The sequence below is a fragment of the Xyrauchen texanus genome, chromosome 48 (genome assembly GCF_025860055.1).
Source record: "Xyrauchen texanus isolate HMW12.3.18 chromosome 48, RBS_HiC_50CHRs, whole genome shotgun sequence".
NCBI lineage: Eukaryota > Metazoa > Chordata > Actinopteri > Cypriniformes > Catostomidae > Xyrauchen > Xyrauchen texanus.
Genome location: NC_068323.1, coordinates 11,270,130 through 11,282,655, shown reverse-complemented (window position 1 = coordinate 11,282,655; position 12,526 = coordinate 11,270,130). Strand labels below are relative to the sequence as shown.

General features: G+C 37.9%; 1 protein-coding gene across 1 annotated transcript; it reads left to right on the top strand.

Moving 5' to 3' along the window:
- Positions 1 to 1,382: 1,382 nt before the first annotated feature.
- LOC127640000 (transmembrane protein 121-like) lies at positions 1,383 to 2,624 on the top strand. The gene has a single exon (XM_052122370.1). The coding sequence runs from the start codon at positions 1,383 to 1,385 to the stop codon at positions 2,367 to 2,369; it is 987 nt and encodes a 328-aa protein (XP_051978330.1). The 3' UTR covers positions 2,370 to 2,624.
- The last annotated feature ends 9,902 nt before the right edge of the window (positions 2,625 to 12,526 follow it).

The window sequence follows — 12,526 nt, the reverse complement described above, 5'->3', positions numbered from 1 at the left end:
GTGAGAGGGAGGAGAGAGAGAAAAACAGCAGGAGGAAGGTGCAATCTGACCAGAATATGTTGAGGAGCCACAGGCTGTGCACAGCACATTTCTCTGGAGTTTACAAATGAATAAGGAAACCAGAATGAAAGGAGAAAGACCAGAGGGTTGTCCCCAGCCAAGATTATTGCTGTGAAGATTTTGGAGGTGAGGGGAAGTGTGAACTTATTGACCTCTTGGATAATATGAGAGGAGAGTGATTTTAATCAAAAGAAGCTGCAGACTGTTACTCTATTTATGTGTTGCTGCGGAGGAGTTGCTGTGGCAGAGCCTCTAATCCTTCGGAAAAGAGGTCATTTTCGTCTGCATAAACTTTCTAAAATTACTTTAAAAGAGTTCTCCAATGTTTCCCAAAATACTTTCCATTTTTATGATCATTTTGTTTATTCGTCGGGAGACAACTAAGGAGTGGATTGGGTTTAAGACTTGGGACAGTTGAAGACATTATTGCTTACATTTTTTGGTGAATATTACACAAACCATACTTAATTTGGGATTACAGTTCGACGCAATCTGTTGTCTTCGAATGATGAATGATAGCCCTCATAGGAGCAACATGTCAGTTGTAGTTTTGTCTCTACCTCTCTGAGGAATAGTGTTGGTACCTGCAATTTAACTTCTTTCTCCAAATGAGAAATGTAATGCAGCCAATCATTTCTGACCCACTCTGTTGGAGAATATGTAGTTTGTTCCATCTTCCGTCTCTGTTTTTATGCCGTGAGGCTCCTCTATAGAAAATAACAGCCGATGGTTCTGATTACAGACCGCTGGATCTGAAATATTTAAGACTCCAGCTGTGAATGATGCAATTAATGATTAATAAAAAACGAAGGGGCTGTGATCAATATGCATAGGTTGCCTATGTTCACACGGAGAACTGTGGGAGTGAGTTAAGAATAGAGGACCCTTCACTGCTTGTGATTGACAAGTGTACAACGTTTGCTGTGTGGTACCACCAAGTACATCCTGAATTACTGTGTTTGCTTTAGGCTGAATTTAAAAACAGCCAGTGTGTCTCCTACCTGGTCTTTTTTTTTTTTGCTTTCTCGTTATCTCCTCATTTTGAGGAACAAGTCGTCTTGCTAATAAGCAGATTAAGTATAAATATTGCCACTCTAACTGTTGCATCACTGGTGCATCATGATTTGCTAACCTTGAAGATTGAATTAAGCACTATACAGTACCTGTGGGGTCAAGCTACCTAGAAAGAACAATTTAGCATCATTTTTATTTTAATTTTATTGCTTTTCAAAACTGCTAAATCCTTGGCACAAAGCTGCCCAGTTTGAACAAATATTTTCACCACACATTCCATACTTTTTACCTTGTCCCTGCTAATCAGTATGGTCCCTCCTCCCCCTTCCAACAAGCCACACGTTTGCCTTTCGTGTGTGCTGATAATGAGTAGCATGGCTCTACTGGACGCCTACCTGGTGGAGCAGAATCAAGGTCCGCGGAAGGTGGGCGTCTGTATCATGGTGATGGTTGGAGACGTTTGCTTCCTCATCGTACTGAGGTACGTAGCGGTCTGGGTGGGCTCTGAGGTAAGAACTGCGAAGCGCGGCTATGCCATGATCCTTTGGTTCTTCTATGTCTTCGTATTGGAGATCAAGGTCTACTTCGTCTACCAGAATTACAAGGCGGAAGGCGACAAAATTGATGCACTCACCTGCAAGGCTTTGACGGTGTTGCTTTCAGTTTTCGTACCGGGGCTTTACGTTACGCTAGCAGCTATTGACCACATGGAATACGTTCGACCAATCAAGAAGAGGGAGGAGCTTAGAAGTCGACTATTCTGGGTTGTGTTGGATCTACTGGACATTTTGGACATTCAGGCCAGTTTGTGGGAGCCTCAAAGGAAAGGGCTCCCCCTATGGGTGGAGGGCCTTACTTTTTTCTACTGCTACATACTACTTCTGATACTGCCATGTGTTTCATTGAGTGAAATTAGCATGCAAGGTGTCAACATTGTGCCGCACAAGATGTTGTTGTATCCCATCCTGAGTTTGGTTGCTATCAACATTATTACGCTTTTTATACGTGGAGGTAACATGGTGTTTTATAGAGACGTTCGAGTGTCTGGAATACTCATGGGTAAAAACGTCATCGCCATTGTCCTGAAGACTTGCAGCTTTGTGCAGTACCGGAGACACCTGCAGGAGGCGCCAGTACCTGCTCTCGCAACAGAACTACAGAGGGATGCAGTGCCACAAAGTTCTAGAGGGGCAATGCCACTGACAATGCCCATGTCTGTTAGCCTACCAACTCCGCAGGTCATCATACAAAATCTCACCACACTTCCAGAGGAACCTGAACTTGAGGAAACATGACAAGACTGAATTAGATAAGTTTGATGTGGAAAGAGGAAATTCTGAAATGTGAACTGATACATGTCCTGACATGTGTTAGTAAGATAAAGGTTTTGATGAGAAAGATTCATGAGATAGAGACATATGACTTTAGTGGGGTCCATTCGGTTCAAAAGCAAACTAACTAAATGTTTTCAATGTTAGTCAAGTGGCAGCAATTCATTTAAAGAAAATCACACTTACTGTAAAAATCTCCATGACCCTATGATTGTAAAATCACAGACAGCTGTGAATAAATCTATACATTTTCAGCTTTTGCAATAGGTGTTAAGAAATGTGTTATATCATCATGTTACATCATCTGTATTTTTATTTATTTAATTATTTTAGTAAATATGGTGATATGTTGGACATAGCCATTAATTTCCTCAACTCATTTAAAAGTGAATATTTTATTTTATGACTTGTATATTATTTGTTTTGATGTTTTATGAGAATCAAATGGATGATATTATGTTATTAAAACATTGTTTCTGTTTATATCTGATATATATCTTTTTTTTATCTCTGAACTTTTCTTTTACTCACACTTTAGTGATATTTGCTGAGGTTTTCATGACAATCGGACAAAAAAAAAAGGGGTGAAAAAATCCTATACTTGCAGTACATTAAAAAGGGGCCAGTGAATTTAGGGAGCAGAGTATCATAAATACTTGGTAGAGGGCTCTTTGTGACAGTAAGCTACCACCTAGCAACTACCAAGAGCACCCTAGCAATCAACTAGCAATGCCCTAAAAACCACACAGTATCACCCTGGCAATCAACTTGGCAAGAACACCATGACAGCAATTTTTGCATGAGCAAGCGTCACTCACATTTTCTTCAGAAACTGTACAAATCTAGCTTTTTCCACTCTCTCATCCTTTGTTATTTTTGATAAAAGTTACAACACTAAACTCAAAGACTTCCCCAAAGCAGGGCACAAATCCAGATTGTGTTATTCATTCTTTAGTTGTTAAGACCCTAAAGTCTGTAATTAACATTTATCTCATTGGTGTGACATGAATATAAAAGACAGCTTGTCCCTTTCTTCTTCTGATCTTGAATGGAGACAGCTCATTTGAATAAAGTTATAAAGTCAAAATCAAAGACAAAGTTCACAAAGTTTCATCTCCAGCTTTCAGACTATTAGCTGCCAATCACCCACTCCAAATCTCTGGTGCTATCTATTTAAATATACCAAAAATAGCTTCAAACATCCTGGCTGAAATTTGCTATTCACTGTTTCAATAATAATAAGTTAATCTGTTTGTCTTGGTTGAACTGAAGGAAACATTTTATGACAACGTATACCCAGAGCTATAATTTTAGCACGTTGCTATAGCTACAGTTAGATTAGCACCATTGACAAATATAGCACAAAAACATGTCTAAAAAATATGACGAAGATTGCAGTAAATACATCTGACAGAGTCTTGTTGCTTTAATAACTCCACAGATATTTTGTGCCTGATAGAAAAATGCATAATCACACATATGCACTTTTACTAGAATGTAGTCATAAAAACAAGTGGTATGTTCACCCTTTGGCAGTCAAAAATACACAGTTAATACATTGAAAAACATAGTGTTAAAAAAAACGATTTAAGAAAAATACGTAATTACGTAATTCTAAGGTAAAACAAGTGAGGAAATATTTTTTCCCCTTAGTTAAGCTCAGTAATTTATGGATGTGTATGCCTACTTACATGTTATAAATCTCTAGAAGTTCACTGTATCTTCATACAGAGATCCATTACATTTGATGAATATCAACATTTGTCGATCTAATGAAAATCATCTATTTGGACTTTCCATTAGCATGTCCTCAATCAGCTCTTTGAAGCCGCTCAGCTTTCCTGAGAAAGTTTCCTCGTGTGGTTCCTAAACAGGTTAGAATTTAGTTTTTGTTTGAAAACCTATTGATTTCGCTACATTCACACCTCTTATCCACACTGGAATGGTGCTTTCCTCCACTGAAAATGCCGACTTTCGAAAACGCATTGTAGTAGTAACTCCTACTTAGGAAAACTGTGACTTTGAGAACTGAATACAGATTTGTGTGGATGAGGCATTAGACTATGATTGGAAAACAGACAGCAACATTGCAATTTGGAAAGTTGGAATTTCCAACTTCCTACTTGGAAAAGTGCAAAAGAAGGCCACTTGAATTCAGACTTCCAAAATGAAAACTTGGGTGGAAATCTACAACAGTGCTTTTGCTGAGATACTATACGAGTGCATGACATCACACGAATATCATGAAGATCCAGGAACAAAAAAAGATGAAGATGATCCATGAAAGATGAACATGAAAAATATTTCCTTCTTGGTATAAGGTCATCAGACATCCTTAATAACTGTGAGGATAACTGAAATATGTCAATTTAGAAATGTATCATTTATATCAGCCATATTAGCTAGAATGCTGGCAAAGCATAGACAAACAAAAGCTCTAACAGTTTACATGAATCCAGGCTGCTCTTCGTAGGGGAGTTTGGCAGAGACAGATATTAGGCTAGCCTTGGCTAAATTGCTTTTCAAGCAATTGTTGTTGAGTGGCCATTGAAAAACCTCTAAAGTAACAACTTTGTTGGACTGCCTAAGAATTATGCACGAAAATTCAGCCCTCACACCATGGCGATTATAGTCCAATTACAGGAACAAAATTGTGTGAGTTGTTATTTTGGACAGAGGCTGATATTAGTACGCTATGATTTGCCAAGAAAATAGAGGCCAGTCTTGCAGATAGGGATTATGTGTCAGTCAATCCTAATGTGGGGTAAAAATGAAAAAATGGTCTGTAAATACATGGGGAGGCTGCCGGTGGTGCTCCAGTGCTGCTAACTACTTACCCACAGCTGATAAATGCATCCTGTGGGAGCTGTGAAAGTCTTATCAGAAATACTGTAGAGGACAGCATAAAATGTATTGCTCTTTCTCTCTGGTAAATAAATGTAAAATGTAAAAAGAAAAAGTAGTCTATATGACATGTGCTCTATATTCCAAACACAATGGAGAAAGTGGCTCGAATTTCAGTTAGCAAAGACTGATTTCTGCTGCAAAACTTTCAACCTACTGTGGCGAACTCACAGTGATCAGTCTGACAATAGTTTACTTCAATTTTCAGAGAATCTTAACCAGGATTTATCTAGATTTGAAGCACCAGTCTGTACAATGCTGATGAGAATTCAAGTATAATCCAAGATGGAAGCATGAAAAGCTTTAACACGCTTCCCCCATTATGATTCAGAGCCTTTGGCACCTGTTGACAGAAGCAGTGGGTGGCAATTAAGCTGCATTTGGAAGAACATGGCATTTCAACACATTGCTTCTGCTGTCATAACGCAACAGTCTCAGCTGCGTTTAATTGGACACATCATTATCTGTCATCCCTGCAGATAGATTCCTGAATTATATGGTTCTGAATTTGTGTTACCGGCACAGAAACTACAGGAGTCTCAGCTCCTGTTGTTTCCACTCCAATTAGCCTAAAAATATATTTCAGGTGACCGCTGTGCCGCCTCAGCGGCCAGACCTCCAAATAATACTGAAACACAATGGGTTATCCAGACAGTCTGCCAGCTAACTCAAGGATACCGCCAATCTGAGAAAGGGCCGAAACATACTCTACTCAAGCTTGATTTCATGCGTCATTGCATTCTAAAATGTATCAGACATTCATAGCACAACGCAACTAAGCGTTGCATTCTCAATGTTACCACAAGGGGCACTATAGTTAGATTAGTGTGAACTGTCCGCTTCTGCAGTGAGTTTTTCTTGCAACTCGATTACTCTCATGGCAGAGCAACAGTTTGTAGATAATATTGCTGAGCAAGAAAATGATTTACATGTATTTACCGCAGCTCATCTGACTGATAACACCAGATTAATATCACAGAATTTGAAGGTAACTCTAGCACCCCCTTGAATACTGAGGTTTTTTTCAACTATGGTAATGCAAGAACGCATGTTAAGCATTTTCAACCACACCACGTATTGGCAATGTGGTGGTCAAGCGTTCTAATCTGCATTCACGAACTTGCGTTGAGTGTGTTTTGGCCTTAATATTCCGCTGGTTACGTGATATCACTTTGCAGCATTCATGAATGTACGCTTATAGCATCAAATGTTGAAAAAAGCATCTGTTCTCTAAGACCAACATGACAACTCATACTAGTTCATATGAGATGTCGTATGGCTTGGCTCGTATGAAAAGGTACGATTTTTTTTCCAAAAGAGACTAACCAAACAACAAACCGATACAATATAGGCATTAAATTTGAGCTAGCCTTCAATCCAAAATTTTATTTTAATAAAGGAAACATCTGTAAAACAAATTTGGTTACTCATTCTATATTTATTTATACAATACAAATGTCAATAATCTATAAAACGCTTCCATCGTCCCGTTTTCTTTGTTCCACAGCGCAAAACACTGATTTTCTAAATAAAATCATGGTTAAGGGGGCAGTAATTTCTTACTCTTTAAAAACGTTTTACTCCTAAAGAAATGTATAATAACTTTGAAAGATATGAATAAAATCATGACCACTTAAATGAGATGAAGACTCCAGTCATATCAGTAACCTTATAAAAGTGGTTTTGTTCTACATGGAGATGGTCTCCTTATGGAGGCTGCCATGTTAGAATTACCAAATGCATACTACTTGCTTAATCTCTGTTACAGCAGTGTAATATGTAGTGGTGGTGGCGTAGTGGGCTAAAGCACATAACTATTAAGCAGAAGGTTGTCGGTTCGATCCCCACAGCCACCATCATTGTGTCCTTGAGCAAGACACTTAACTCTAGGTTGCTACGGGGGATTGTCCCTATAATAAGGGCACTGTAAGTCGCTTTGGATAAAAGCGTCTGCCAAATGCATAAATGTAAATGTAATTGGACACTTTCACTCATGGATTAAATTAATCATGGCTGATTGTGAGTAGGGAATTTCTACAATGGCATCTGTAACTGAAAACTATTTTTTTTGAAGGATGCATCATCCACACCACTAGATGTCAGTGTAAGTCCACTACAACAACACACATAAGTTACTGAGTGCTTCTTTAAGTTTAAAGTTCGGGTAGGGCATTAGACTTTATGGTTAGGTGTAGGTTTGGGTTAGTGTATATTCATCATCATTCATTGGTTTGTTTATTTTTCCCTTTGGGAGTGTAAGTCGTACGTTTCTTTACAAGCTAACTTGTCCGATTTCTTACGATTTTGCCATTGCTTACGATTATCACGACATGTCATGACATCGGTTTGGTAAAATTGAATCCCATTAATCCCATGTTTGAGGGGGATTTTGTCAAGGAAAAGGTGACCATCACCATCACAACATTGAGACAAAGTTGTCTTGATTTCTTCATACCTGAGGGGTTTCTATGGCAGCATGAACCTCAGGTGATACCATTGATATCTCATGCTCAAAAAATAAATCAAAAGAATTCTAAAGGCAGTCAACAATAAATCAAATTTAACGAGGTTATTGTCTATATTCAAAGACTGCTGCTGTTGTGGGAGCACAAAGAGCACACCAGACGCTGCGATTCTGGACCAGACAGCTTGCTTTCTATATCTCATTTTTCATTAGAAATGAAGCCAACAAGTCTGGCATTGTTACCATATAGTTTGCAAGATGATTATTCACAAGTGTGCATACAGTTTGTGAAAATGATGTTAGTTTAAGGTTGGTAGCAGTTTAATTGAGTGATGTCATGATATTATTTGGCACTGATTCTCCTGCAATTTTTTGCAATAATCGCTGTTGTCATTGACAGAATTGTTTCCCAGTAGTAAGGCAATTTATTCCACCATTTCTTATCCATTATGTCTAAGCTGCCCTTAAATTGTAATTAAAAACTTCAATGGATATGTTCGCTCAATCAGCCTTTGGCTTTTTCCTTTTTTTTTTTTTTACGTTATTTTGAATATATTAAGCATCTTAATATTCAAGACTCATACACATCCCATAATTAAACAACTCCTTGGTATGTTTTATGTGGGCTAAGAAATGAATGCATTATTGAAGATACAAAGCAATTGTTAAACCCTAAAAATCCATTTCACTTCATTTCAAAAGGCTGTTTTTGATACATAACTACTTTCTTCTAGACACAAAAGGCAAAATAAACATTCCATAACTGTGATACTTTCAGTTAAAATCGTTTTATTCAACAACGTGTAAGCAAAGAATCAGTCATCTTTTCATTCCTAGAGAATATGAGAGAAATCCAGTTACAGATTAGTTGAGGAAAAAAAGACAACAACGACTAACTTCTGTAGCAGAGTTGTTTGTTGTCAGAACTAGTTCTCTTGAGAAGTCTTTTAAGCTCATTCTTTGTCGTTGTGCTACAATTTGTTACACACATATGCCATATCTGTCACAATAAACCCTGATGAATCACTGCCTGATCTAAATAAAACAAGGATGAGACATTTATTGGGAGGGGATCTTTTTTTTCTTAAAATTTGGTTTACATAAGCAGACACCATTATAGTCAATGATTTTACACAAATCAATCCTCAGAACTTTTTAGATTCTACAAACCGCTTGTTTGATGTCATTTTGTTTGTGATGCTTAACATCATTTTTAATCTAAAAAAAGTTAAATATTTATAGGTGCTGAATCATTGTGTGCAGGGTACAGGGTAGCCCAAACAGGTATATGCTCGTATAAAGCCGAAAGTATTCTTCGATTTTGACCTAAACGCTTAGCGGTTTCATGTTTAGCAGCGCTAAAAAATCTTTGGCGCTTCTTCGTGAAGCAGTGGCTCAATTGTGAAGGTTGCCACCTTGTGGACCCAATAATTAGTACAAATAATTCCAGGTACATGCACATTCTGCGTGTTCAATGGATGCCTGGTTACAAAAATTGGGCAGCAAGTGTTCAGTGCTCGCACACTGCTCTGATAATGATGAATTTTCCATCACGCATCCTGTCCGTAGACACCTTGCGTTCACGTCTGTCTGCAGTATAATGTGGGTATAAGTGCCGGGATTACGTATTTAAAATACTAAATATAAGTAACTGTATTCCACTACAGTTACAATTTAAATAATTTGTAATTAGAATACAGTCACATTCAAAAAGTATTTTGATTACTGAAGAGATTACTTTGCATTTTATTGTCATTTGTTTCATTTAATATTTAGTCCTTTCAGATGGAAAACATTTCTACATATAAATGATGCGATCCAAAGTGCATTTGAACAGCACTGAAACACTTTCTTATGATGTGTTACATTCATACGAGCAGTCAGAGAAGTGAGTTTGAAGTAAGTTTGGAGCAGAAGAAATAGAAATAAACCTTGTGTATAATAAACCTTAGCTTTACGCTAAGCTAAAATGCTATTTCTAGCCATTTTACATGCACATGTTACCAGACACAATCATATTTTTTTAATCAAGAAAATTCACGTTGGATCATAATTTATTTTTTTCTAGTAAGACCTTTGATATTAGGGCAAAAATTGTAGTCTTGATAATAATTTATTAATTTATTATTCGAAGAAGGGCGAACCCTCTCTTCAAAGTTTCTGAGGGTACACTAGGAAACTCTAAAAGTAGCCCTGCTTTTGGTTTCCAGCTTGAATGGAAAGCCTTTAGTAATTTCCATTCTTAGTTTTCAGTTGCATGGTCTAAGCAAAATAAATGCTATGCAAATATAGACCTTTGAAAGCCCATTTAAAATGGCATTCGGCTAGGAAACTGCCATTAAACCTTCAAGTGTTTTAGCCTGAAATAACTCACTCCTTTCTATTCTATATGGTAACCTACATGCCTGCTTTTGTGATGTAATACAACTGAGCTTAATCCCCCATTTACTGATTTAGTTTTACATTCTGTCGTAATGTACTCACACCACAAAAATAAGTCAGGCAGAATGTCCCATTCACTTTCATTTTATGGAAAAACATGCAATGTAAGTGAATGGTAATTGAGGCTGTTAGTCCCTAATATACTTCCAAACATCTTTTGTGTTCCACAGCACTAAACGTGCATGAAGCTGCGGGAGGCGGAAGCACAACTGATCACACGTGCAAGACAGACAGTCCGACAAAACTGATACACCAATCAGAACGTTCATTTCAGACGTGATTGGATATTTTCTAACCAATCATATTTTCCATTTCAGTAACAGGACATTTCCAGTGCCTAATGCTGATGCACATACACAAATAAAATAAATAACCATTAATTCTTACGCAGGCTATACTGTATATGGTAATACAAGACAGCATGTTAACATGAACACATTCATATAAGCTATACAATTCTTAACAGTTTATTGCGTAATATGTATGTGTTAGATAATCAGAGTAATTTTCATAGTAGCCCAATGAAAGGAACATTAATAAGACCTATACATTGAACATCATTACCATACCATTATTGTTAGTTTTCTATACATCATGCCAGCAAGAAACTTGCCAAGATATACAATACATTTTGTAAATTCAATGTGGGACTAGAATTACAACAGCCCCAAACTTTTTTTTCACATTTTGTAAATGTACTGTAAATAAATATATGAATTTTAGAGACTAAGTGCATTTTTTTTTATTGTGGTGGTGATGATGATTCAACAGTGTGCCCACCTCTTCAGACACTACTACACCACTGGGCCCGACACATCGGATGGGTAATCTGATGGTAGAGAAACAGTGCAACACTATAATTCAATTCAAATGGCAGTTTAGTTCTCAGCACTCCGTCAGCTAATGCCATTATAGACAGGATTGTCGTTATGTGTCAGGGGACATCATGGAGCTGTTGCACAGTCAGCGACAGTAAGGCAGACAGCTCCCTTCTCATTTAGCAGTAGATTTCCCAGCAGGCCACCCCTGAAATGATTGTTGGATCTTGGCAAGGCAAGCCACGTTCTCTTATCAAGTCTAGCAGATCTTAAAAAAATGAGAAAACGCAATTCTAGAGGACTCTCTAGCACTCTTGTGGTTCTTAAGGTTTTAACATGATTGTCTATTTGAAGAAGTATTTGATCCAGGCTGGTAAATGAAATGCTGAAGTTTTTAACCCTGAAAGGGTCAATCCATGAACTACATTAAGTCCTTGGGGTTGATCCAGGGGGACTATCACTTGCAAATGTGTAATAATTATGTTGAGAGAAGTGGAGAGTCTCCTAGACACGAACATGATTTGAAGCTCGATTACACTTACTTGTGTTTGATGCATGTGGAAAGTGCCATATTTATATTGAAAAAGGAGTTGCACTTTGGTCTATTTCTCACCCAAAACCAATCATATTACTTAATAAGATGTGGATTGATCAACTTGAGTCATATGGATTACCAGTATGCTGCCATCATGTCCTTTCTTGAAAGTTTTGTGTCCCATTGATTTGCATCAGATAGACAAAAACACCTCAGAAACGCCATCAGCACTGCATTAAAAGAGCCAAAGCAGTCATAGTACACATGTATTGAACGCATCTGTATGGGCTTGCGGTCTGCAGAGAATACTTCGAATGGCGTATGGCCAAAGTATACTTCAGGTTTTTTCATGTGGCGGCATGCCTCACACACAATATGCATGATGCAAATTTTGTTATCAGCACAGTAAGCGCATTTGCGCGTCAAAGGTGCATGCGCCTATCGTTGACTGTGCTAAGAGCATCACAAAGCAGTTGTAGTGTGCATGCGTCGAACATTTCCATACAGGCACGTGGTCAAAAGAGTATACACTCAACGAGCACTTAATAAGGAACACCTGTACACCTACATATTCATATGATTATTGAATCAGCCAATCACGTGGCAGCAGTGCAATGCATAAAATCGCAATGCATAAAATCATGCAGATACAGGTCAGGAGCTCCAGTTAATATTCACATCAATCATCAGAATGGGTAACAATGTGATCTCATTGTTTCGACCGTGGCATGATTGTTGGTGCCAGATGGTCTGATTTAAGTATTTCTTTTGAGCTGCTTATCTCCTGGGATTTTTAGGCACAACAGTCTCTAGTTTACTCAGAATGATGCCCAAAAATAAATAAATTGTGTGGTCGGAAACACCTTGTTGATGAGAGAGCTCACAACAGAGAATGGCCAGAGTGGTTCGGGCTGACAGAAAGGCGGCAGTAACTCAATTGTAACCTCTCTGTACAATT

Excerpts from the sequence above, each read along its gene's own strand:
- LOC127640000 (XM_052122370.1), top strand. The coding sequence starts at position 1,383 with ATGGTCCCTCCTCCCCCTTCCAACAAGCCACACGTTTGCCTTTCGTGT.